General features: G+C 36.0%; 2 protein-coding genes across 2 annotated transcripts; one reads left to right on the top strand and one right to left on the bottom strand.

Moving 5' to 3' along the window:
• Nucleotides 1–586: 586 nt before the first annotated feature.
• On the top strand, nucleotides 587–11844 carry LOC117333000 (acidic mammalian chitinase-like). The gene is made up of 6 exons (XM_033892108.1): nucleotides 587–723; nucleotides 6056–6180; nucleotides 6521–6644; nucleotides 7009–7197; nucleotides 7406–7528; nucleotides 10002–11844. The coding sequence occupies exons 2-6, from the start codon at nucleotides 6059–6061 to the stop codon at nucleotides 10326–10328; spliced, it is 885 nt and encodes a 294-aa protein (XP_033747999.1). The 5' UTR covers nucleotides 587–723; nucleotides 6056–6058; the 3' UTR covers nucleotides 10329–11844.
• A 1171-nt stretch (nucleotides 11845–13015) lies between these two features.
• Nucleotides 13016–25329, bottom strand: LOC117332998 (2-(3-amino-3-carboxypropyl)histidine synthase subunit 1-like). Its single transcript, XM_033892104.1, has 12 exons — nucleotides 25246–25329; nucleotides 23179–23258; nucleotides 22690–22759; nucleotides 20503–20566; nucleotides 19721–19842; nucleotides 19099–19253; nucleotides 18274–18395; nucleotides 17307–17375; nucleotides 16275–16431; nucleotides 14706–14806; nucleotides 14253–14331; nucleotides 13016–13448 (listed from the first exon to the last, which is right to left on the bottom strand). The coding sequence occupies exons 1-12, from the start codon at nucleotides 25310–25312 to the stop codon at nucleotides 13074–13076; spliced, it is 1461 nt and encodes a 486-aa protein (XP_033747995.1). The 5' UTR covers nucleotides 25313–25329; the 3' UTR covers nucleotides 13016–13073.
• Between the last annotated feature and the right edge of the window lies 1 nt (nucleotide 25330).

Below are 25330 nucleotides of genomic sequence, written 5' to 3'. Positions count from 1 at the left end.
AAGTATATTTCTTTTTCAAATTATTTCCTACAAATATGCTATTTTTATTTTTAGATCTAATTTTGTCATGAATCAGCCATTATTATACTTCATCTAAATTAAATGTCACGACCTGATTATGGCATTAGTTAAGTTATAGATGTTATGTTAGAAATCTCATTATATATTTTATCTGTTGGCAATACTACGATAAAGTTAGAATGAAGGGTTAGTATTCGAATTACGAGTACTCATTAATACGTATATTGTTTACCGACGACCATAATACTGTTTGTTTGTTTGTTTTTCTTTTAGGGAGCGAGTTTCGCAGAGTTTGTTACCATACAAATTGGTCCAATCATATTGGAAATTTCTTTGTGAATAACATCGACCCACACCTATGTACACACATCATATATGCATTCGCGTCAATAGATATTAACGAGAAGAAACTTCTCAAAACTGAGGATGCCGATGACAATGGATTATTAGGTGAAAACAAAATGGGGAATTATTTTGAGTTTACAAACTTAAAAAAAGACAATCCTAAACTGAAAACCTTGCTTTCTGTTGGCGGGGAAACATTATCTGACTATTTCCCAAAGATAGTCACCCCACGTTCTGTAGGAATTTTTGCACAAAACTGCAAGGTATACCTTCGTGACAGAAACTTTCGATGGCCTTGATATCGACTGGGAATTTCCTCAAAGTGCTTCAAGGAATGAGTTTACAACGTTATTAAAGGTAATGTATAATTGATCAAACAAAACAATATTATTTAAAAGGGAAATTTGAAAGTAACGTGAGAGTTTGAGTGAACCTATGATTTCTAGGCCGAATAGGAAATGCAAACTGTCTTATATCAATTGCTTATATTGCCTTAATATATGACCACCACAAAGTCAGCTTTTCAAATTAACTCTAATGTATGATCATAATTTTGCTGTTATCAACTTTATATTAAATATGACGTTATACTGTACACAACGTTTATACAACCATTTATACATCACGGAGTTCCTTATACTGTACACGACGTTTATACAATCCTTTATACATCACGGTGTCCCGTTATACTGTACACGACTTTTATACAATCCTTTATACATCATGGTGTGTCATTATACTGTACACGACGTTTATACAATCCTTCATACATCACGGTGTGACGTTATAATGTACACGACGTTTATACAATCCTTTATACATCATGGTGTGTCATTATACTGTACACGACGTTTATACAATCCTTCATACATCACGGTGTGACGTTATAATGTACACGACGTTTATACAATTCTTTATACATCAAGGTGTCCCGTTATACTGTACACGACGTTTATACAATCCTTTATACATCACGGTGTGTCATTATACTGTACACGACGTTTATACAATTCTTTATACAGCACGGTGTGTCGTTATACTGTACACGACGTTTATACAATCCTTTATACATCACGGTGTGTCATTATACTGTACACGACGTTAATACAATCATTTATATATCACGGTGTGTCATTATACTGTACACGACGTTTATACAATTCTTTATACATCACGGTGTGTCGTTATACTGTACACGACGTTTATACAATTCTTTATACATCACGGTCTGTCATTATACTGTACACGACGTTTATACAATCATTTATATATCACGGTGTGTCGTTATATTTTACACGACGTTTATACAATCCTTTATACATCACGGTGTGTCATTATACTGTACACGACGTTTATACAATCATTTATATATCACGGTGTGTCGTTATACTGTACACGACGTTTATACAATCCTTTATACATCACGGTGTCCCGTTATACTGTACACGACGTTTATACAATCCTTTATACATCATGGTGTGTCATTATACTGTACACGACGTTTATACAATCTTTTATACATCAAGGTGTCCCGTTATACTGTACACGACGTTTATACAATCATTTATATATCACGGTGTGTCATTATACTGTACACGACGTTTATACAATCATTTATACATCAAGGTGTGTCATTATACTGTACACGACGTTTATACAATCATTTATATATCACGGTGTGTCGTTATACTGTACACGACGTTTATACAATCCTTTATACATCACGGTGTGTCGTTATACTGTACACGACGTTTATACAATCCTTTATACATCACGGTGTGTCGTTATACTGTACACGACGTTTATACAATCCTTTATACATCACGGTGTGTCGTTATACTGTACACGACGTTTATACAATCCTTTATACATCACGGTGTGTCGTTATACTGTACACGACGTTTATACAATCCTTTATACATCACGGTGTGTCGTTATACTGTACACGACGTTTATACAATCCTTTATACATCACGGTGTGTCGTTATACTGTACACGACGTTTATACAATCCTTTATACATCACGGTGTGTCGTTATACTGTACACGACGTTTATACAATCCTTTATACATCACGGTGTGTCGTTATACTGTACACGACGTTTATACAATCCTTTATACATCACGGTGTGTCGTTATACTGTACACGACGTTTATACAATCCTTTATACATCACGGTGTGTCGTTATATTTTACACGACGTTTATACAATCCTTTATACATCACGGTGTGTCGTTATACTGTATACGACGTTTATACAATCCTTTATACATCAAGGCGTTCCGTTATACTGTACACGACGTTTATACAATTCTTTATACATCAAGGTGTCCCGTTATACTGTACACGACGTTTATACAATCCTTTATACATCACGGTGTGACGTTATAATGTACACGACTTTTATACAATCCTTTATACATCACGGTGTGTCGTTATACTGTACACGACGTTTATACAATCCTTTATACATCACAGTGTGTCATTATAATGTACACGACGTTTATACAATACTTTATACATCACGATGTGACGTTATAATGTACACGACGTTTATACAATCCTTTATACATCACGGTGTGTCGTTATACTGTACACGACGTTTATACAATTCTTTATGCATCAAGGTGTTCCGTTATACTGTACACGACGTTTATACAATTCTTTATGCATCAAGGTGTTCCGTTATACTGTACACGACGTTTATACAATCATTTATATATCACGGTGTGTCATTATACTGTACACGACGTTTATACAATCATTTATACATCAAGGTGTGTCATTATACTGTACACGACGTTTATACAATCATTTATATATCACGGTGTGTCGTTATACTGTACACGACGTTTATACAATCCTTTATACATCACGGTGTGTCGTTATACTGTACACGACGTTTATACAATCCTTTATACATCACGGTGTGTCGTTATACTGTACACGACGTTTATACAATCCTTTATACATCACGGTGTGTCGTTATACTGTACACGACGTTTATACAATCCTTTATACATAACGGTGTGTCGTTATACTGTACACGACGTTTATACAATCCTTTATACATCACGGTGTGTCGTTATACTGTACACGACGTTTATACAATCCTTTATACATCACGGTGTGTCGTTATACTGTACACGACGTTTATACAATCCTTTATACATCACGGTGTGTCGTTATACTGTACACGACGTTTATACAATCCTTTATACATCACGGTGTGTCGTTATACTGTACACGACGTTTATACAATCCTTTATACATCACGGTGTGTCGTTATACTGTACACGACGTTTATACAATCCTTTATACATCACGGTGTGTCGTTATACTGTATACGACGTTTATACAATCCTTTATACATCAAGGCGTTTCGTTATACTGTACACGACGTTTATACAATTCTTTATACATCAAGGTGTCCCGTTATACTGTACACGACGTTTATACAATCCTTTATACATCACGGTGTGACGTTATAATGTACACGACTTTTATACAATCCTTTATACATCACGGTGTGTCGTTATACTGTACACGACGTTTATACAATCCTTTATACATCACGGTGTGTCATTATAATGTACACGACGTTTATACAATACTTTATACATCACGGTGTGACGTTATAATGTACACGACGTTTATACAATCCTTTATACATCACGGTGTGTCGTTATACTGTACACGACGTTTATACAATTCTTTATGCATCAAGGTGTTCCGTTATACTGTACACGACGTTTATACAATTCTTTATGCATCAAGGTGTTCCGTTATACTGTACACGACGTTTATACAATTCTTTATGCATCAAGGTGTTCCGTTATACTGTACACGACGTTTATACAATTCTTTATACATCACGGTGTCCCGTTATAATGTACACGACGTTTATACAATCCTTTATACATCCCGGTGTGACGGTATACTGTACACGACGATTATACAATCCTTTATACAGCACGGTGTGTCGTTATACTGTACACGACGTTTATACAATTCTTTATACATCACGGTGTGTCATTATACTGTACACGACGTTTATACAATCCTTTATACATCACGGTGTGTTATTATACTGTACACGACGTTTATACAATTCTTTATACATCCCGGTGTGACGTTATACTGTACACGACGTTTATACAATCATTTATATATCACGGTGTGTCGTTATACTGTACACGACGTTTATACAATCCTTTATACATCACAGTGTGTCATTATACTGTACACGACGTTTATACAATCCTTTATACATCCCGGTGTGTCGTTATACTGTACACGACGTTTATACAATCATTTATACATCACAGTGTGTCATTATACTGTACACGACGTTTATACAATCCTTTATACATCCCGGTGTGTCGTTATACTGTACACGACGTTTATACAATTCTTTATACATCACGGTATGTCATTATACTGTACACGACGTTTATACAATTCTTTATACATCACGGTGTGTCATTATACTGTACACGACGTTTATACAATTCTTTATACATCAAGGTGTTCCGTTATACTGTACACGACGTTTATACAATCCTTTATACATCACGCTGTGTCGTTATACTGTACACGACGTTTATACAATCATTTATATATCACGGTGTGTCATTATACTGTACACGACGTTTATACAATTCTTTATGCATCAAGGTGTTCCGTTATACTGTACACGACGTTTATACAATTCTTTATACATCACGGTATGTCATTGTACTGTACACAACGTTTATACAATTCTTTATACATCACGGTGTGTCATTATACTGTACACAACGTTTATACAATTCTTTATACATCACGGTATGTCATTATACTGTACACGACGTTTATACAATTCTTTATACATCACGGTATGTCATTATACTGTACACGACGTTTATATAATCCTTTATACATCACGGTGTGAGGAAATAAAGATTTTCACTTCAATTCAATTCAATTCAATTCAATTCATCACGGTGATAATCTGCTGCTTGTCTTTTTGATACTACGAGCTTTCGTGAAATTAAGAGTAAATAATAATAAATGCACAAGTTTGATTATTGTCAACACGAGACATTTCCCTGTACAATATAAGGATAAAAAAAACCTTGAATGCTCATTTATGTATTTGGTGTTTTTCCCCTCATTTACCCCATTGTAGACCCTCGCTGGCGTCGTCGTTGAAGCAATATGTAGTTTCAGAACAGTATGCTAATACTTTTTTAGTGGTCTACTTTTATTTTTTATTGTTTCCAAAAATGAATAAATGACAATCATACAAAAAGATGTGAACTTAATATCGAAATGGTGTTGATTAAAGTAAGAACAATTTGGTATTTTCTTGCATAGGTGTCGTCGAGGTATAAAAATAGAAGTAAGTAAGTATTTGTAAACTTTATTTCTTTTACAACAATTGCGAAACGATTAATATCAACTTATATTAATCACACTGGTTGGTCCGGATAGAAGCGCGCGAGGGGTCTTACGATGGGAAGAAACCGGAGTACCCGGGGAAAACTCACGTGGTCGGGCAAGTGACCTCATACCTTTTCACGTCCGATCGGGGTATCGCCGCCTGGGTGATAAGGCAAGTGTGTTACCACTGTGCCACCTGACCACCCACTTCTAAAATGGAAAGTACACTATTATGATCCTTACGATATTGTTTTCATTTCAATCAGGTTATGAGGGAGACATTTGATGAGGAAACCCTCAAGGAAGGGCAGTCACGTTTGTTGCTTACTATTGCTACAGCGCCTGGAAAGGACAACATAGACACATCCTACAACATGACAGAAATATCCAAGTACGTTATCTCAGTAATCAATAAGAATGAAAAGATTAACAGTGTGTCTTTAAGAGGATATGGAAGAACACCCAGGGTTTTGTCCTGTAAATAACGCCTTTCTTGTCCTTTAGTTTACAGTATGATTACAACGCGGAGAGATATCAATACAAGACAAGCAACTATTTCAATTCTCGTAAACAAGAGTAAATAAATAAATAAATAAAGAGCATAAACTTATCTCTATCAGTACAGTTTTCAACTTTGATTTACACACTGATGTGAATACGACACTGGGCATTTGCATTTATCACAGGAAGAACAATTTCATTTCACGAGATAATCGGAGATCCTATTTCAGGTACGTCGATTTTTTCAACGTTATGGCCTATGACTATGCTGGTACGTGGAGCACAATAGCAGCCTACGGATCTCCGCTCTACTCACGGCTGTCAAATCCTCAGTTTAGTCAAGCTAATTCACAGGTATGTTTCTAATGTAAAGGACACGAAATATAGCGAAATGTAATTAAAAATGTAAATATCGAGAGAAGTGCCTGCAAATATAACACTAAATGACAATATGCACTTATTTGTTAAATATTCTAACTTTCCTTGTGTATTTTGGATACATATTGAAATATTGAATTTTTCTCTATGCGATAATAATTGATATATGCTTTTTGAGTTGGTGCGAACTGACAGGCGGGTGTCAGGTGGAGCAAAGGACATGCTCGCACTTCTGGAGAGTTGATTTCATTTCGCCTACAGGTTTTCGTGGAATCGCATTTATATTTGCCATGATGCTTCCTCAATCAGTATCAGATTTAAATACTTATGTTGTTTTCAGAACTGGACTATGAATTACTACATAGCACAAGGAGCACCTAAAGAAAAACTAGTGATGGGTATCCGTGGAGCAGGGGCATCGTTTACACTCAAAGACCCCTCTGTTCACGATGTAGGGGCACCTCTCATCGTAGGAGGGGGCAAAAAAGGATCAGTCAGAAAACTGCAAGGCCATCTGGCTTATTACGAGGTAGACGTCAAAAATATTCCCGCAATCAATCATTTTACAGAGCTTAAAACGGAATACAAAAACCTAATAAGAAAATAATTAAGAACACAAAAAATGCTACTAAACAAATCATTTTAAAAAGATTTCAAATTATGTATTTGTAAAGATAATATGAATATGACATGATCATTCGGATTAAATCCGCTAAAACGTATTGATTTGATTTCAGATATGCTCTGATATAATAGCCAAAGACGCAACAACAGTATGGGATGACGAACAAAAGAGCAATTACGCTTTTCTGGATGACCAATGGGTGGGATACGATGATCCAAGAAGTGTAGTGGAAAAGGTGAGATCTATGGTGTATAGATAGGTCACAACGGACATGACATCCGTTTAAACCAACATGACGATATGCTATAAAACTGTCTTGTCATGGTGTTGCACAGGCAAGGCAACAACGGGTGATAATGCAAACTCTTTATCGTATACAATAACTTCAGTATGTAGTAGACCTATTGGTTTAAAAAAATATACCCAATTTCGGAAACTTAAACTCATGCTTCTTCTTTAATGGCAGGTACGTATATCCGTATATGCACGATGTGTTTCACGAAGTTGCTTGTCATCACCAAAGGCACAAACTTAGTTGTACAACAGTGTACGAGCGATGAATGGTATGTAGTACGCCTCGTATTGAAGGAGGTACTCAAGGATGGTCTTTTTAACACCTACTATGCTCTGACTATATAGGGCCGTGTACCCAAGGATTGGTCTCATTTGGTTAATTTATATCGACGAGGAAGCACTCTAAAGTAAACAAGACAAGCGGCTTTTGCGAAATGGAAAAAAATCGATGAAAGAGCAGTAACCCAGTATTTGCATAAAAAAAAAGGTTTAACACCTAAGGATATCCATATTGATATGGTAGCAACACTAGGGAAAGATGCCCCTTCATATGCTACAGTGTAAATGGTGGTAGCGGAATTTAAGCGTGGCCCACAGAGCCTTGAGGGTGACCCCCGTCCTGGAAGGCCTGCCAATATTGCAACCCCAGAAATTGTCAATTAAGTTCATAATATTGTTATGGCTGACACGTGTCACAGAAAGATATACAGCCAGTAAAGTTGGCATTTCACCGAAAAGAGTACATTTCATTCTGACCGAGGATCTTGCAATGAGAAAGCTTTCGGCCCGATGAATACCAAGAATTCTGACAGTTGATCAGAAGCACATCAGGCGCACATCATCGCGTGTTAAGTTTTTTTTAGGAAGGTACTGCCAACTTTCTTCAGAGATTTGTCACTATGGATGAAATATGGGTCCATCATAATACCCCAGAGGCCAAACAACAACCGAAACAATGGAAGCACCCTGGCTCTCACTCGCCAAGAAGGCAAAGACTGTTCCATTACCTTGAAAGGCTATGGCCTCGATTTTCTGGGATGCATATGGTATTCTGCTGATAGATTATCTGCAAAAGGGACAAACAATCAATGGCACATACTATGCTTCACTTCCGAGGCAGTTATGAGAAAATATTAAACTTAAGCGCCGCGGAAAGCTCACTAAAGGTGTGTTATTCCATCAGGACAATGCCCCTGTTCACAAGTCTGCCATTGCCATGACTGCCATTCACGATTGTGGCTTTAAATTGATTGAGCATCCGCCTTATTCACCTGATCTCGCTCCATCAGTCTTTCATCTATTTCCAAAACTAAAAACAGCTATTTCAGGCGGCACCCACTTTCAGTCCGATGATGGCGTCATACATGCAGTGGATGACTTTCTGAACAGCCAAGAAAAGGAGTTCTGTAAAAGTGGCATTGAGGCCCTTAAACATCGCTGGCAAAAGTGTATACATACTAAAGGGGATTATGTTGAAAAATAATACAAGATGTCTTGCAAAATTCAAATCCTTCAATATGAGGCTCACCACACATCAATCAGCCCTCGTAAGTTACCATAAACCAGCTTCCGTCCGCTTGCAAGTTCCTTTCGCGCTCAAGACAGATACAGCGAAAATTAATCGTCGCGACTTTTATAGACGGGGATACCCATGACATATTTCAATAATTAGATAGTAAATCATGGCGTTTAATACTTACATGCATTTGTTAGGGTATTATATGGTAAGCCAATTTATCATTTATTCATGAGAAATGTTAATCTAGCGATCAACAAACTGACATATATTTATGTACTTTATAAGATATATAATATAATAAATGAGATATTTTATACATCTTTGATTAAAAGATACCTTAACAACTTTTCTTTGTAAGATATGTTATATCTATAAAAAGATATATATATAAGATAACTCATATCGTACATACGATGTAAGATTTCTCATTAACTTTAAATAAAATATCTAAACATATTCGATATCTTAATAACATACATGTTTACCCTAATAACATACAATGAATAAGATATTTTAAAGGGTTTGGTTAAATTATGGATCAACATTGTTTCGTGAATAAATGAAAATTTAGCTTGCAATAGTAATACGTAAACGGTTAAGGCGCTTTTCGTGTATCTCTTACTACAAGTGAAGTCTGGTAACCTAAGTCAATCGTCATGAAATTCTTTTATTGCGGAATTTGGGAAATAAATTTGGTCACACAAAATGGACATTCAGCTGAGTAATGTTTTTTTTTTTTTTTTTACCTTTCTTTGAATCATAAGTGCAAGTTAACATGTAATAAATCATCTTTTAAATCATCAAACGTAAGGGGAATCACCTCAAATTTTACCGGATATATTGATTTGCTTTCAGCTGTTGTCAAGGGTTAATACCTTAATTTGTTTTACTACAGGTGAATTTCGCCGGTAATCTCGGATTGGGTGGAGTGATGTTCTGGGCATTCGATTACGACGATTTCACGGGAACGGTGTGTGACAACGGTTCCTACCCATTGCTGACAGCGATGAAGAATGCCGCTTTGAAGTACACCCCTGAAGAGCCATCAACATCCACCGTCGAGGTCACTGTGGCTCCCACACCATCAGTGATTACACAACGACCATCAATAAATGATGGAACGTTTAAACTCTATGAAGTCAACGATCACGGAGTCGTACACAGTTTCTCTAGTCTGATTACCTTATTATGTCTATGTATGATTCTCTGTCTAATCCATTAATGTGTTAAACTCTCTTTATTGCCAGCATACAAATGTTTAAAGTCAAACGCCCACCTCAACCCTCTCCTACATGTGTATTAATTTATATGAATGACATCCAAATTCTAACATGCTTGGAATTTTAACAATGTCTTCCTTCGTTCTGTATTTCGAGGTGCAATAAATGATCTGCCTTCAGTATAGCGCAAATATTAGTGAAGAAATAGATATCACTAAATACATGTACTTAGCATTCTCTTTGCATGGGAGTCAGGCCAGACTACCATATCGGCGAGGGGGTATTCAGTGTTATACCCATCAACAAAGTCGGTAATATTTCTGTTAATGTTCATTCTCTATTTCAATATAACTTGACAATCAGTATTATAACATCTTGTATTTAACCCTTCACTTGTCTAGTTTTATGACGTACTTTACAATGAAATGGTTAACAGTAGTATGTTGCCTTGTCTTTAGTCTCGTATGATTGAGTTCTAGTTTGCCAGCATGTGTGGCGCTATGGTATGTTTTATTTCTAATTTACTTGTCATAATTTATCAACTTAATTATAAATCGGAAAACTGTGTCTATAATATCGTAAATGAAGACGAATTCCCATTATATTTATAACTTTTTTCGGTCAACTACTCAGTCAAAAACAGCTTCCAATCTTCTCGTTACGTTTTATGACAAGCAAATTAAAAACATCTTTGATTCAAGTGTCTCTTTCCCAGGATAATAACTTATATGTAGTATATATTCTCACCGTGTACTACAAATCAGATTCTACATCAAGGCAACATAACTAAATATCAATTATTATAGGTTTTATAATTTCAATATTTTTTCAGCTTTAGTTAATTGACAAAAACTCTAATGAGATGAGAAATCTGATACGATGGTAGTTTTTCCCGTTGTGTTTTTTTACATCTAATAATAAACGTGCTAAGTCCCGAGATGATATTTCACGTTATAATAATTAAGTCATTGTGATGATTAAAGCGCATTATAATATACAGCTACCTCACCTTTTTAATTGATTCGGAATGTATATATGTGATATAGGTAAACGTTCAGGTGGACCCCAATGGTGCAGACCTACACACAGAACGTGCCGACGTGTTTCGGCGGGGTCACTCACCCGCTTAGAATTGTCATTATTAAGTTCATACTGTGGAATTAACAGTCTTAGCTCAATATCAACCATGTTTTGATACATCCATTAAGCATTAATTTACTAGTGGTTTACTGACCATAATTCAAGGAAGACTATTATAACTAATTTTTATAAGGCTTTGTGTTCATTATGCCTATATAATTTGTTTACATTTTGTAACACATACTGCTCTGGTTAGGTGCCATCTTTTCTATATGTCAACTTGGAAACTGTTTATCACAAATATATGGTCACACAAGCTTGATTGAGGCTGCCCATGACGTTTGAACATTTGTAGTAAATAGTCCCAAATGTACAAAAAGGAAAAAATAAACTTAATTGAATATTTTAAAATTTACATAAAATAAAAATGCTAATATATTTGCATTGTTTTGTTGTTTTTGTTGATATGTACTGAGGTTTTACTTTCAGTATTTCTGAAATATATTTGTTTCATGACAAAAACACACCGTTAGCTATGAAGTTATTGAGAATTTCAAAAATGTTTTGGGGTTGTGGATCCTAAACTTACCACCCCTTCATTTCAGTATGTTACAGGTCAGATATCGGGAGTCTGTGTCTGTATTATTCAAAAGGAACCCTTTGAAAGATTTAAACTCATTTCGACACTGCGATCTTGAAAGCTGGTGCATGTCATCAATTTAAATAGCTTGATGAGCATTCATATCAAGCATGTTTAGGCCAAATATCATGACATATAGTGCAGATTTATCTTGTTCATTAAGAAGAGCACATAAGACAACTATAGTCTTGAAAGAGGACAAGGGTCATTTCTTTCAAACAACTCAATAACCCATTTCCTTATAATGCCAGTGTCCAACTATGATGATAATAAGCCTTTTTTCTCATTGAGAAGAGTACATTTTGTATATTTGTTTAACAAAACATCACATTGGGTCCTTTGCTAACACCATGCATTGTATTTCATTTATTGGTTCTGTGAAAGTTTTCAAGTGTTCTGTTCATTTATCCTCTTTCCACACACAATTTTTTCTGCTGTTATAATCTGACATATACAGTACATGTATTTTTAAAAATACAAAGGGGAAAAGGATCATATCTAAGAAAAATCCATATAGTTCTAACAGTGAAATAGCCATATAAATTTCAATCATCAAAATCTGAGATTCCTGCCCATCGGGGATTGTGATTTCTGTTTTGTCTTCAAATCTACACCTGCACACTAGGAAAAAAGGGAAAATCTGGAATTTGAGAAAGATCCATGCACAAATCCCGCGAAATAACAGTTCTTCTTTTGAAAAGCAAGATGGCCGTCTGTAAGTCATTGTTTTTTTTCCTGATCAGCATTTAAATTAGACATGCCAAATTAGGGGCCAATGGAAACTTACATGTAAAATTTGGCTAAAAAACCTTTGAATGCTTTTCAAGAATAGTGAAAAGACAGATAAATGACGGACCATAGACCATGGACGAAGAATCGGATGATGGCTACAAAGCTGACAAACAGACAGCTGGAGTATGTCCTAAAGAATAAGTTCCTCTAGCTTCAAACACGAGATCTAAAACAACACCATATAACTTAATTTATTTATCACATTTAAAACATTAACCAATCACATTCGCACAAATTATGTTCCTGCATCACTGCATACTTTGCTTCCCAGTTTTGAACTTTGACCCTCAATACAACATTGACTTGTATTGTTACATCCACTACCGGTAATGTCTTCCCTGTCAGTCACATTACTGCTGTGTCCTGAACACACACAACTAGCAGGAGTTATCTGCCCCTCTTTGGTAAGATAATCACTAGATATATGACCCTGGTTTTCATTGGAAGCCGGGTTTGTAACCTTAGCAACTGTTTGTTTGGTGGATCGTGGTTTCTGACGTATAGGGCGATGAGCTTCATTGTTGACTGTCCATGATCCTAGGCTGTCATTCGCATAGAAGTCCATGGGGTATGTTGTCTGCCATTTTATGGAATCCATAGCAACTGACAACTGTGTGAACAGAAACAAAATCTGATAAAACAATGACAGTTTTATCATTAATGCAAAAATTCAACTTATATTTAATTACTGTATAAGTCAGCTGTCAGTGAATCATTAATATTGAATGGCCACATGTACTCACCTACAACCTACATACACGCGGACACTTACCTCATAGGGTGTCAGTAAAGGCTTGTTAAAGGCTAGGACCCAGTCAATAGACAACCTAGGGCAGGCCACTTGTACCCATCTACAACCTACACACACACTTACCTCATAGGGTGTCAGTAAAGGCTTGTTACAGGCTAGGCCCCAGTCAATAGACAACCTAGGACAGGCCACTTGTACTCACCTACAACCTACACACACACCAACACTTACCTCATAGGGTGTCAGTAAAGGCTTGTTAAAAGCAAGACCCCAGTCAATAGACAACCTAGGACAGGCCACATGTACCCACCTACAACCTACACACACACCAACACTTACCTCATAGGGTGTCAGTAAAGGCTTGTTAAAGGCAAGACCCCAGTCAATAGACAACCTAGGACAGGCCACTTGTACCCACCTACAACCTACACACACACCAACACTTACCTCATAGGGTGTCAGTAAAGGCTTGTTAAAAGCAAGACCCCAGTCAATAGACAACCTAGGACAGGCCACTTGTACCCACCTACAACCTACACACACACCAACACTTACCTCATAGGGTGTCAGTAAAGGCTTGTTAAAGGCAAGACCCCAGTCAATAGACAACCTAGGACAGGCCACATGTACCCACCTACAACCTACACACACACCAACACTTACCTCATAGGGTGTCAGTAAAGGCTTGTTAAAGGCAAGACCCCAGTCAATAGACAACCTAGGACAGGCCACTTGTACCCAACTGCAAAAGACATACAAACATCTCAACAAGCATATCCTGGTATTAGTTCATTGTATAGCATTTCTTTAAACATCTTGAGATACATGTAAGACTACATGTTCTTTATTCTAGAATTATCAATATAAATATCACCCTTAAATACTCTTAAAAAATAAAATGAAAAGTTTCTTATCATGGCACTCAATGTTTGAGTAGACACATATGTGTACTTCTAACACCTTACTTCTTTAAATATACAGCAAAAGTAATTACGAGAGAAAATTCTAGCGAGTTTCCAAATAGTTCATAATACCTACCTTTGCTGCGTATAATCATAGTGTAATTTTCAGTTATGCTATGATTCCACAACCAAATTCAAATTCAATGAAACTCACGCATCAACTCCTTGAAAAAGCTGTAACTTCTGTGGAAATACTTCTGACAATAACACTAAAATGTTCTCTTTGCCCTTTTCTTCCAGTTTCTGCAGGATAGACTGAAAAAGAAAACGTTAATGAATTAACTATTATATATCAACAAATAATTGAAGGTGACTGCCTAACTTCCTGTTTGGTAATATATGAAAATATACAACAGCCTATTCTTGTTTTCCATTGATCATGATCACTCTTTGTTAAAAAATTGTAACATCTAAAAGAACAAGAGGTCGATGGGCCTTAACGACCACCTGAGTTTTGATATATTTTAGCATGTTTTGCCCCTGTGACTTTGAATGAAGGTCAAAGTCAATCCATTTGAACAAACATAGTAGCCCCCCCCCCCCCCCCCCCCCCCCCCCCCCTCATCCCAGCATGTACAGACATATTATTGGGTCTCTGGGGTTTTTAGTTATCAAGAAGAAGTAGTTTAAAGACTTTTGCATATTTGACCTCTGTGACCTTGAATGAAAGTCAAGGTCATCTTTTTGAACAAATTTGGTATCCCTTCATCCCAGCATGCAACAGACCTAATATTGGGACCTTGAGCCTTTTGGTTATCAAGAAGTCATTTAAAGATTTTAGCATATTTGACCCCTGTGACCTCAAATGAAGGTCAAGTTCATCCATTTTAACAAACTTAGCACTTCATCCTAGCATGCTACAAACCTAATATTGGGTCTGTGGGCCTTTTGGTTATCAAGAAGTCATTTAAAGATTTTAGCATATTTAACTCCCTTGAAAGTCAAGGTCATCCATTTGAATAAACTTGGTTGCCCTGCATCCCAGCATGATACAGACCCAATATCAGGTCTCTGGGTTTGTTGGTAATTTGAAAATGTAAATTGGTTATGACGCACAGCACACAACTAGATGTTGTCTCAGGTGACCTAAAAATGCCTATGGTGAGATACTGAAGAGAAATTAAAACAAGTGGCCCATGGGCCTAAACAGTCATGTGACAAAGACATACAGCAGGGACAAGCCCTGTTAAGTTCTCCTTTTGGGGCCCCAACCCTCTGTCCAAGATTCAGATCAGCCTCATTTATATGAATTATAACTGCCCTCCCCCAAAGATGTTTCAGACTAAAGAAATCCATTAAGTCATTAAGGAGGAGCAGCGTTTTAAAGCAAACTTTCAGCCAAGTTCCCCTTTGGTGCCCTCCCCGGATCAGCCTCATTTATATGAATTATCACTGTCCTCTCAAAATGATGTTTCAGGCCATATTTGGTTGATATCGGCTATAGAGGAGTAGCGATTTTAAAGAAAACGTTTATGCATGGCGCACAACAACAGGCGAAACACGATGACTATACTGTCATCTTATCTCTTCGGGTCAGATGACCTAATAACTTAACTCAAGAAACACTTCCAACCTTGCCATCATCATCTAACAACTTAAAATTCTATATCTGTCCCCTCCATTTACTTTTACAATTTTAATACTGACTGAAAATATTCCGTTAAATACATCCTATCATGAAATATTGCTATTTGTTGATCAAGAACACAGAAAACTACCTTACCTGTAAAATCTTTGGTGATCCTTGACGACCCAGTGTGCCAAGTATCACTCCAAATTTTCCACATCCTGCTGCACGAGATATTGCCTGTTTCCTTACTGCATGCATCTTCTCCGTCTCATAGTATTCTCTGGAGAATATCTTACTGTAGGGATCGTACCTATAGCGAGATGTGTTTATATTACTGTAGTGATCGTACCTATAGGGAGACGTGTTTATATTACTGTAGGGATCATACCTATAGCGAGACGTGTTTATATTACTGTAGTGATCGTACCTATAGGGAGACGTGTTTATATTACTGTAGTGATGGTACCTATAGGGAGACGTGTTTATATTACTGTAGTGATCGTACCTATAGCGAGACGTGTTTATATTACTGTAGTGATGGTACCTATAGCGAGACGTGTTTATATTACTGTAGGGATCGTACCTATAGAGAGACGTGTTTATATTACTGTAGTGATCGTACCTATAGGGAGACGTGTTTATATTACTGTAGTGATCGTACCTATAGCGAGACGTGTTTATATTACTGTAGGGATCGTACCTATAGGGAGACGTGTTTATAATACTGTAGTGATCGTACCTATAGGGAGACGTGTTTATATTACTGTAGTGATTGTACCTATAGGGAGACGTGTTTATATTACTGTAGTGATCGTACCTATAGCGAGACATGTTTATATTACTGTAGTGATGGTACCTATAGGGAGACGTGTTTCTATTACTTCCAACCCATTTTTTCTATTTCTATCTGACAATGAGTTTGTCAAAATTCTATTTTACCTATCCTGATGGACCAACAGTTGAGTTATCTCCCTCCAACTGTGATATTAGATACTGCAGAATATATTTTCAATATTAATGGATACTTACTGCAGAATATATACAAGAATTGCATTTGTTATTAATAAGGAAAGGACTGATCCCAATGACATAAGGAAGGTCAATACAATTTATTGAAATTGAATTGAATGAAAAGTAGAGTGTTACTTTTTTGGCGGGCAACAAAAATCAACATGAAGTCTATACCTGTATGCCGGAACCTCTGGATTACTGATCATGATACTCTCAAGGTGAAACCTGCCGTCTCCTAGGTAACTGAAAGGAAGAGGACATGGCTATTCTAGATTTTTAATATATAAGTCAACTTTTATCAACAGTAAATCTTTTGCACTTAAGTGTCAAAAGAACATAATGGCCATTTGGCTTTTTTTGCACTTTAGTAGTGTCTGTATTTTATCCTAAAACGGCCGCCCATACATTATCAGTATATGATGGTGGGATCAAAATGGATTACATTTAAACAAGATTGAGAGTTGTCAGAAGACAACATAGCTCGCTGTGTGGGTTGAAATTCAGAATCAGAATTGTCAAGGTCAGCAAGTCCGCAAATGTAGTACCAATAAAGAGGTCTTGGGGGCAAAGAAAATGCATGTCAAATATGAAACCCCTTTCTTGTAAAGTTGATATATTGTGGCCAAGGTTGATGTTTTTTTTAAAGTAAAATGAAGGTCAAATATCAATGTCCAGACCAGCCCAGACCAGCATGTCCGCAAATGAAGTACAAATGGAAATGTTTTGTCACAAGGTACAGACATATGAATACCTAATATATATCCTTACCAGTATTGACACAAAATTATTTGATAAAAGCTTAAATCTGGCTGTCTACGGATGACATCAATGTCACCGACGCCGAGAGTATAGCAACAAATCCCTGGACTTTGTTCTGGTGAGCTGAAAACATGACAAAATCTCACCCAAACAGGCCAATTTTATAATTTTATTACCCGGTAGGTTTTTATGATTTATATTTGAAAAAACTTTTCGTTAAATGTCTAATAATGTTCATAAACAATAACAAATTTCTTGAAGTATAATTTCAATCAATCCACTTTTAATTGGGTAATTTCTCTTTTTAAGATGATATTTTATTTCCTGACAGAGATTGTGGATCCATAGACTGTTAAGACAATACTCCTCCAGTCCTACTTACATGAGAGCAGCGACACCTGGTGGTAGTTTCGGAGATGTACACCCAAGAATTTCCCCCGGAGACAAAGGTTTGGACTGAGGAATAGTGACTTGGTAATCAGTCTTCAACTCGTTTCCTGAAGACTGAACAAAAATAAAGTTAACCAGAGAGTTTAGCTCTCATATTTCATTCAATATCGTAATTATCATATTATGTATTAACAAGCATGAAAAAAGTGTCTTGAAAAGATTTGTTTACATACATGCATGTTTAATTTCATCCATTTATACTTGTCTGTATGGCAACAAGCATTAATATATATATATAGAAACACAGGCTGTATACATGAAATTCTAACAAAAGACAGGTGAAAAAAAGAGAAAATTCAACCAACTATATATTATATACATTCTTATTCAATGTACATCGCCTAGTAAAGACCAGAGTTGTCCTCATGTTTAATTGTGATTGGAAACTGATAGGTCAAACAAATTTTATTCAATAAATGATGAAATTACATACAAATGTAGTCAGGTACTGTGTTAAATTTTCTAGAAGCCCTGTATCATCCATGTAAATTATTGTTTTGATATGAGACAGTTTACACTTTATTTGACTTTTAAAATCTGAAGTAAGAGTATTTACATATAGCAACAGTGAGATAGTCATTGGACTTTTTGACCCAAAAAGAGATTCTAAGCAGGCACTGTTGATGAGGAAGCAGCTATTGTGTAAAGTTTGAAGTTCGAGATTTATTGGTGCACTCAACCTTCAGTTATTGTCTGGAAATGGTGAAATGGATGGACTGAATGATGGTCAGACAGACAAGAAATAGACATGTTTTACCTGTATAGCTGCCACAAACTGAATGGTACTAACGAAGGCTAGGTGAGAACCAGGTGAGAAGTTGTGACGAATCGTGTCCAGGAAGTGAGCTGTGTCAATCTTGATGTCAACAAAGACATACAGCATCTGTATCCCATCAGTCCTGTCTATCGGTACTATATAAAGTGACAAAGTAGTAAAACACATTGAGGTTAGTCAGAATATAATGTACCTTCAACACACTCAGGAAAGTATGAGAGCAACTTTTGATCATAACTTTAAATACCTTAACCCATATGTGAGTATGACATTAGTATAGGTGTCCTGCTTGTTCTGGGTAGGTATTTCCAATGATATATTAACACTGATCTGTCCAACAAAACAGTAGTTACATCAAAAAGACTTAACTGAAGAAATCTGGCTTAATTACATTTTCATGAATATTCATCAGATAATTTACCTCATGATTGACATTCAGTTTGATGTGAAATGGAAAATTACATACCTAACAATAATCATATTAACATTAATTAACACTCCGATGATTGAAACCAATTAGTTTTAATACCTCAAAACAGGACAAAATCTCTTAATTGAACTGTTCAAAATTAATCAGTGTAATTATAACTATTTAAATCAATACCGAGACAGCTGTGACCATAGTGGATCATAAGTTCTGCTCCCAAAGCTCTGGCAGTAAAGTCATCAACACAGCACGCTCCATACGTCACATCACCCATGATCAGCGTGTCTGCCTCAGTAAATCTGTGTAATATATATACATGTAATACATTTCCAGTAGCGATTCTCCATCATAGCACACTTTGTATGCTACATCATGATGAGGATGTACGCCTGCCTCTGAAATCTGTATACCACATAGTAATAAAGAGGTCTAATAGCTGTGCTGGTACATTAACAATTTTTTAAGAAAATCAGACCTCATTTCATGTACATTATCAACTTATACATGTATTCATTTTCATCTAAACTTAATAAGTATGCAACTGATGACCTGTGGAGCAGGAATGCTCAGCTAATTATACTGCTTTCCAGAACCTAGTATATTACATTCACCTTCTAACATTACTGGAAACTTTGTGCACTATAATGTTTTGTGATGTTACAGGATCTTGTTAGACTTGTTTATAATCAACACAAACAGCCCTTGGAAACTTTGTCAAGCATGCAAAGAAGCAGGGATTTTTTAATTTCAAATTCTTATATCCATAGATTTTTTTTTTTATATAGAATAAAAGAGCAAATCTGTGCAGTTTGAGCAAAAGTTTAAAGATTCATACATATACATGTACATTCATAAACTATCATACAAGGAGCAAACAGGTATTTTCTGTAATCATCAACATTCATACCTCTAATACCTTCCTTTGTCTTCAATTAGATATCATGATTAACAACACTTACTCCTCAATGATGTCAGCAATTGTACAGGCAAACAGTAACAACCCCTCGGGAAACTGGAGCGCCACTGTAACAGGAAGGTGCCATCAGAACCACTGTCACTGGACATGTGTATAATACTTCTGTATAGTGATTCATGTCACTGGACATGTGTATGATACTTCTGTATAGTGATTCATGTCACTGGACATGTGTATGATAATTCTGTATAGTGATTCATGTCACTGGACATGTGTATGATACTTCTGTATAGTGATTCATGTCACTGGACATGTGTATGATACTTCTGTATAGTGATTCATGTCACTGGACATGTGTATGATACTTCTGTATAGTGATTCATGTCACTGGACATGTGTATGATACTTCTGTATAGTGATTCATGTCACTGGACATGTGTATGATACTTCTGTATAGTGATTCATGTCACTGGACATGTGTATGATACTTCTGTATAGTGATTCATGTCACTGGACATGTGTATGATACTTCTGTATAGTGATTCATGTCACTGGACATGTGTATGATACTTCTGTATAGTGATTCATGTCACTGGACATGTGTATGATACTTCTGTATAGTGATTCATGTCACTGGACATGTGTATGATACTTCTGTATAGTGATTCATGTCACTGGACATGTGTATGATACTTCTGTATAGTGATTCATGTCACTGGACATGTGTATGATACTTCTGTATAGTGATTCATGTCACTGGACATGTGTATGATACTTCTGTATAGTGATTCATGTCACTGGACATGTGTATGATACTTCTGTATAGTGATTCATGTCACTGGACATGTGTATGATACTTCTGTATAGTGATTCATGTCACTGGACATGTGTATGATACTTCTGTATAGTGATTCATGTCACTGGACATGTGTATGATACTTCTGTATAGTGATTCATGTCACTGGACATGTGTATGATACTTCTGTATAGTGATTCATGTCACTGGACATGTGTATGATACTTCTGTATAGTGATTCATGTCACTGGACATGTGTATAATACTTCTGTATAGTGATTCATGTCACTGGACATGTGTATAATACTTCTGTATAGTGATTCATGTCACTGGACATGTGTATAATACTTCTGTATAGTGATTCATGTCACTGGACATGTGTATAATACTTCTGTATAGTGATTCATGTCACTGGACATGTGTATAATACTTCTGTATAGTGATTCATGTCACTGGACATGTGTATAATACTTCTGTATAGTGATTCATATCACTGGACATGTGTATAATACTTCTGTATAGTGATTCATGTCACTGGACATGTGTATAATACTTCTGTATAGTGATTCATGTCACTGGACATGTGTATAATACTTCTGTATAGTGATTCATGCTATCAGAAACATACTATAAAAGAACTACCGGTAGCATATTATTCCATCAAGCTTCTTATATTTTGGTGACATTGTTCATATGTATTAATGTTCAACTGTCTGATTAATGTGGTTTTCTAATAACAAGGAACTATACAATACCAGCAAAATAAAGGATTTGAGGTTTACCTCATTGACAAGTTCTCTCACCATGGATTATTATAAACAGTTAATTTTACATTTGTTTATTAAACATGTTTCTCAGAAAAACAAATCCATCATATATCACATGCTAGGTACCGAGCTAACTTTCTGGATTTCATATTTCAATGACCTTTGACCCTAGATCTGGTAACATGAAATCTGAATATGTTTTATTAGTCAGTGGCTGTACACTGTGAAAGCTTTAACATATCTTCAGGGTAACATTTGATGTTATAAAAGATAACAAAATACTTGTGGAGTTTACTTCAATTTTCATTTCCATGTAAATTTAAGAATCATGCTGTCAGCTGATGCATGTTTCATAGAAATCAGAAATTATTTCATGGGAGAAGGAGTTTTGCAAATCTAATAAATGTAAGGCCTTTTTTATACACTGACCAACAGAAGACCCTTTAATGTCTACATGCATGTCCATAACGTATATAATACCATCAACCATTTGGCTTTACCGTAGTTGTAACATGGTAAATTTGTAACATGGTAAATGTTGGAAAGAATATAATGTAACTGAAACTAATTCTAACCAAATTCTAATCACCTATACAACCTATTCACTGGCCATGGTAATATCTTCCCTGAGTCTAGATATGCCATGTTAAACTTTGTATATAATCACCTCTCTTGGCTTGTGTTGTCCTTATTCTCCAGACTGTCTTGAATATCTCAAAATTGTAGTTATCTGGTAGCTATAACAAAACATATAAAGAATACATGTATAAGATATGTCACAAAGAAACCAAATCCTAAAAGGACAAATTGAGACAGATGACTGACATTTTGACCAGTGTCTGTATGGCTGTCTGTATGAGATCTTCAGAATGATACAATAGATGTTCTAATATTCTTTAACAAACCGGTAAAATTAGAGGAGAATGGAGGTAAAAAAAACAAACAAATTCTCTGTCTGGATTTGATTGTCCTGGCCACAGTATTGCAGACATGTACATATTAATCACACTTAATATAAAACAAATCTGTAAAACAGGACAATCTTCAGCTAGGGAAATTCTTCAAGAACCAATCTCCTGTCAAGTTTATGTGTGGTGTGGTTCATTTATAAGGTTTAAATTAACTAGTGAATTTAACCAAGCGTATTACATTGTACCTGCTTGACTGCTTCCTGTAGTTTTACATCATTGAGAATATCATCAGGAATCTGGTGAGCAGCACGTCTTGGAACATTGCCTGAAACCATTATAAATATGTTGTTTAATCACATATGATATTTTGTTCTCTATATATTGTTATAAAGGGCAGTTATCAGCTGAGTTTCCTCTGTACACCAGATATCTATCTGTCAGAATGTGTAAGTCTATTGTCTGCATGCAGGGCCAGAGAAGATCTGTATACCAAACATATATCTGTCAGAATGTCCAAGTCTAGTGTCAAGGTCAGAGGAAACTCGACGGTACACCAAACATCTATCTGTCAGAATGTCCAAGTCTAGTGTCAAGGTCAGAGGAAACTCTGTAAATCAAACATCTATCTGTCAGAATGTCCAAGTCTAGTGTCAAGGTCAGAGGAAACTCGGTACATCAAACATCTATCTGTCAGAATGTCCAAGTCTAGTGTCAAGGTCAGAGGAAACTCGGTACACCAGATATCTATCTGTCAGAATGTCCAAGTCTAGTGTCAAGGTCAGAGGAAACTCGACGGTACACCAAACATCTATCTGTCAGAATGTGTAAGTCTATTGTCAGGGCCAGAGGAAACTCGACGGTACACCAAACATCTATCTGTCAGAATGTCCAAGTCTAGTGTCAAGGTCAGAGGAAACTCAATCGGTACACCAAACATCTATCTGTCAGAATGTCCAAGTCTAGTGTAAGGGTCAGAGGAAACTTGGTACACCAAACATCTATCTGTCAGAATGTCCAAGTCTAGTGTCAGGGTCAGAGAAACCTCTGTACACAAAACATCTATCTGTCAGAATGTCCAAGTCTAGTGTCAGGGCTAGAGACAACTCGGTATAACACATGCAAACATCTATCTGTCGGAGTATCCAAGTCTTGTGTCAAGGTAACTCTAATAATCTTAGAGGTACAGAACAGAGAAAAACTTAAGGTACTTCAGTACTGTATCCTTGTACACTTGTGCTGAGAAAGATTTGAGAAATAAGCAAACTGTTTGTAATCAATGATGAACCTTTCTACACATGTTTTGATGTGGTATATTTGTTAAGGGATAGTTACAGAAACATTAAAAACAGAAATTTCAATATGAAATTATTTGAATTAGATAAAATGGCATAGTTTATGACCGGTGTACATGTATAATCAGAAACTATAGAGAGCTATCTCAACCATTTTTTTGTGTGAAATAGTTACAATAATATCATTGTTTTAGTGCTAAATCTATGTTGTGCCAGGCTTGGTTTTGTTCAAATTATCAAAATAATGTTGTATTGGTAAATTTCATGATAAAAACGTCTATTTATATTCTTGTAATGCCATGTAAACTAGCTGTCTAATTTGAGCTTTTTCACATTTTTTTTTAAAAGCCTCATTCGACATAGACAAACACTAATATACTAGTAATGAAATTATTGTAACTGTCTCACAAAAAAAATTCAGTCAAGTTGTCTGAATTCTTTAGTTCTACATTACACACAAATAAGGCATGTATTTTATAAGTTAACCAGACATACATGTAGGTAAGCGTGGCTAACCCAAATAGATGACCCTATATATAGTTACCTGTGCACGAGCATTGCTATTTAGACCAAACATTCGTTGGCAAGCTTAAGTCAACTTTGGGATAAATTTTCATACAAAAGTTTTTTGCCAATTACTGATCAACATCAGTCATTTATTGATATCAACTAGTTGGCATCACATGGGGTAGGCGCTGACCTATGTCACAAAAAATAATTGTCAGATAAAAAAATTAGCCTCTCCCGACATGTCACAGTCGTGGGACAGATCATAACTCAGGAGAGGCTAACTTTTCATCTGAAAATTATTTTTTGTGACATACATTTAGGTAGGTCCGCACCTACCCCTGTGATTGGCATAAATGTAATAATTATATACTCCTTTGGGATTTTGTTATTATATTTAATTTAATGATATTAAATATTTATGCTGAAAGCGGAAATGTGATATTACATAGAGTTGAATATTGGTGTCCTGGAAATATAAATACCACAATATAAAGCTAAAATGTCGCAAACCTTTGATAATCTTCCTATTAACAGCAGCTTTAACAACTGTCGGTGTGCTTTCCATGGGCGCAGACATCTTGGAATAAGGGAGATA

Source organism: Pecten maximus, chromosome 8, assembly GCF_902652985.1.
Source record: "Pecten maximus chromosome 8, xPecMax1.1, whole genome shotgun sequence".
NCBI classification, from domain to species: Eukaryota; Metazoa; Mollusca; class Bivalvia; order Pectinida; family Pectinidae; genus Pecten; species Pecten maximus.
Note: the sequence above shows the minus strand (reverse complement) of the source record. Positions and strands in the feature narration are given on the sequence as shown.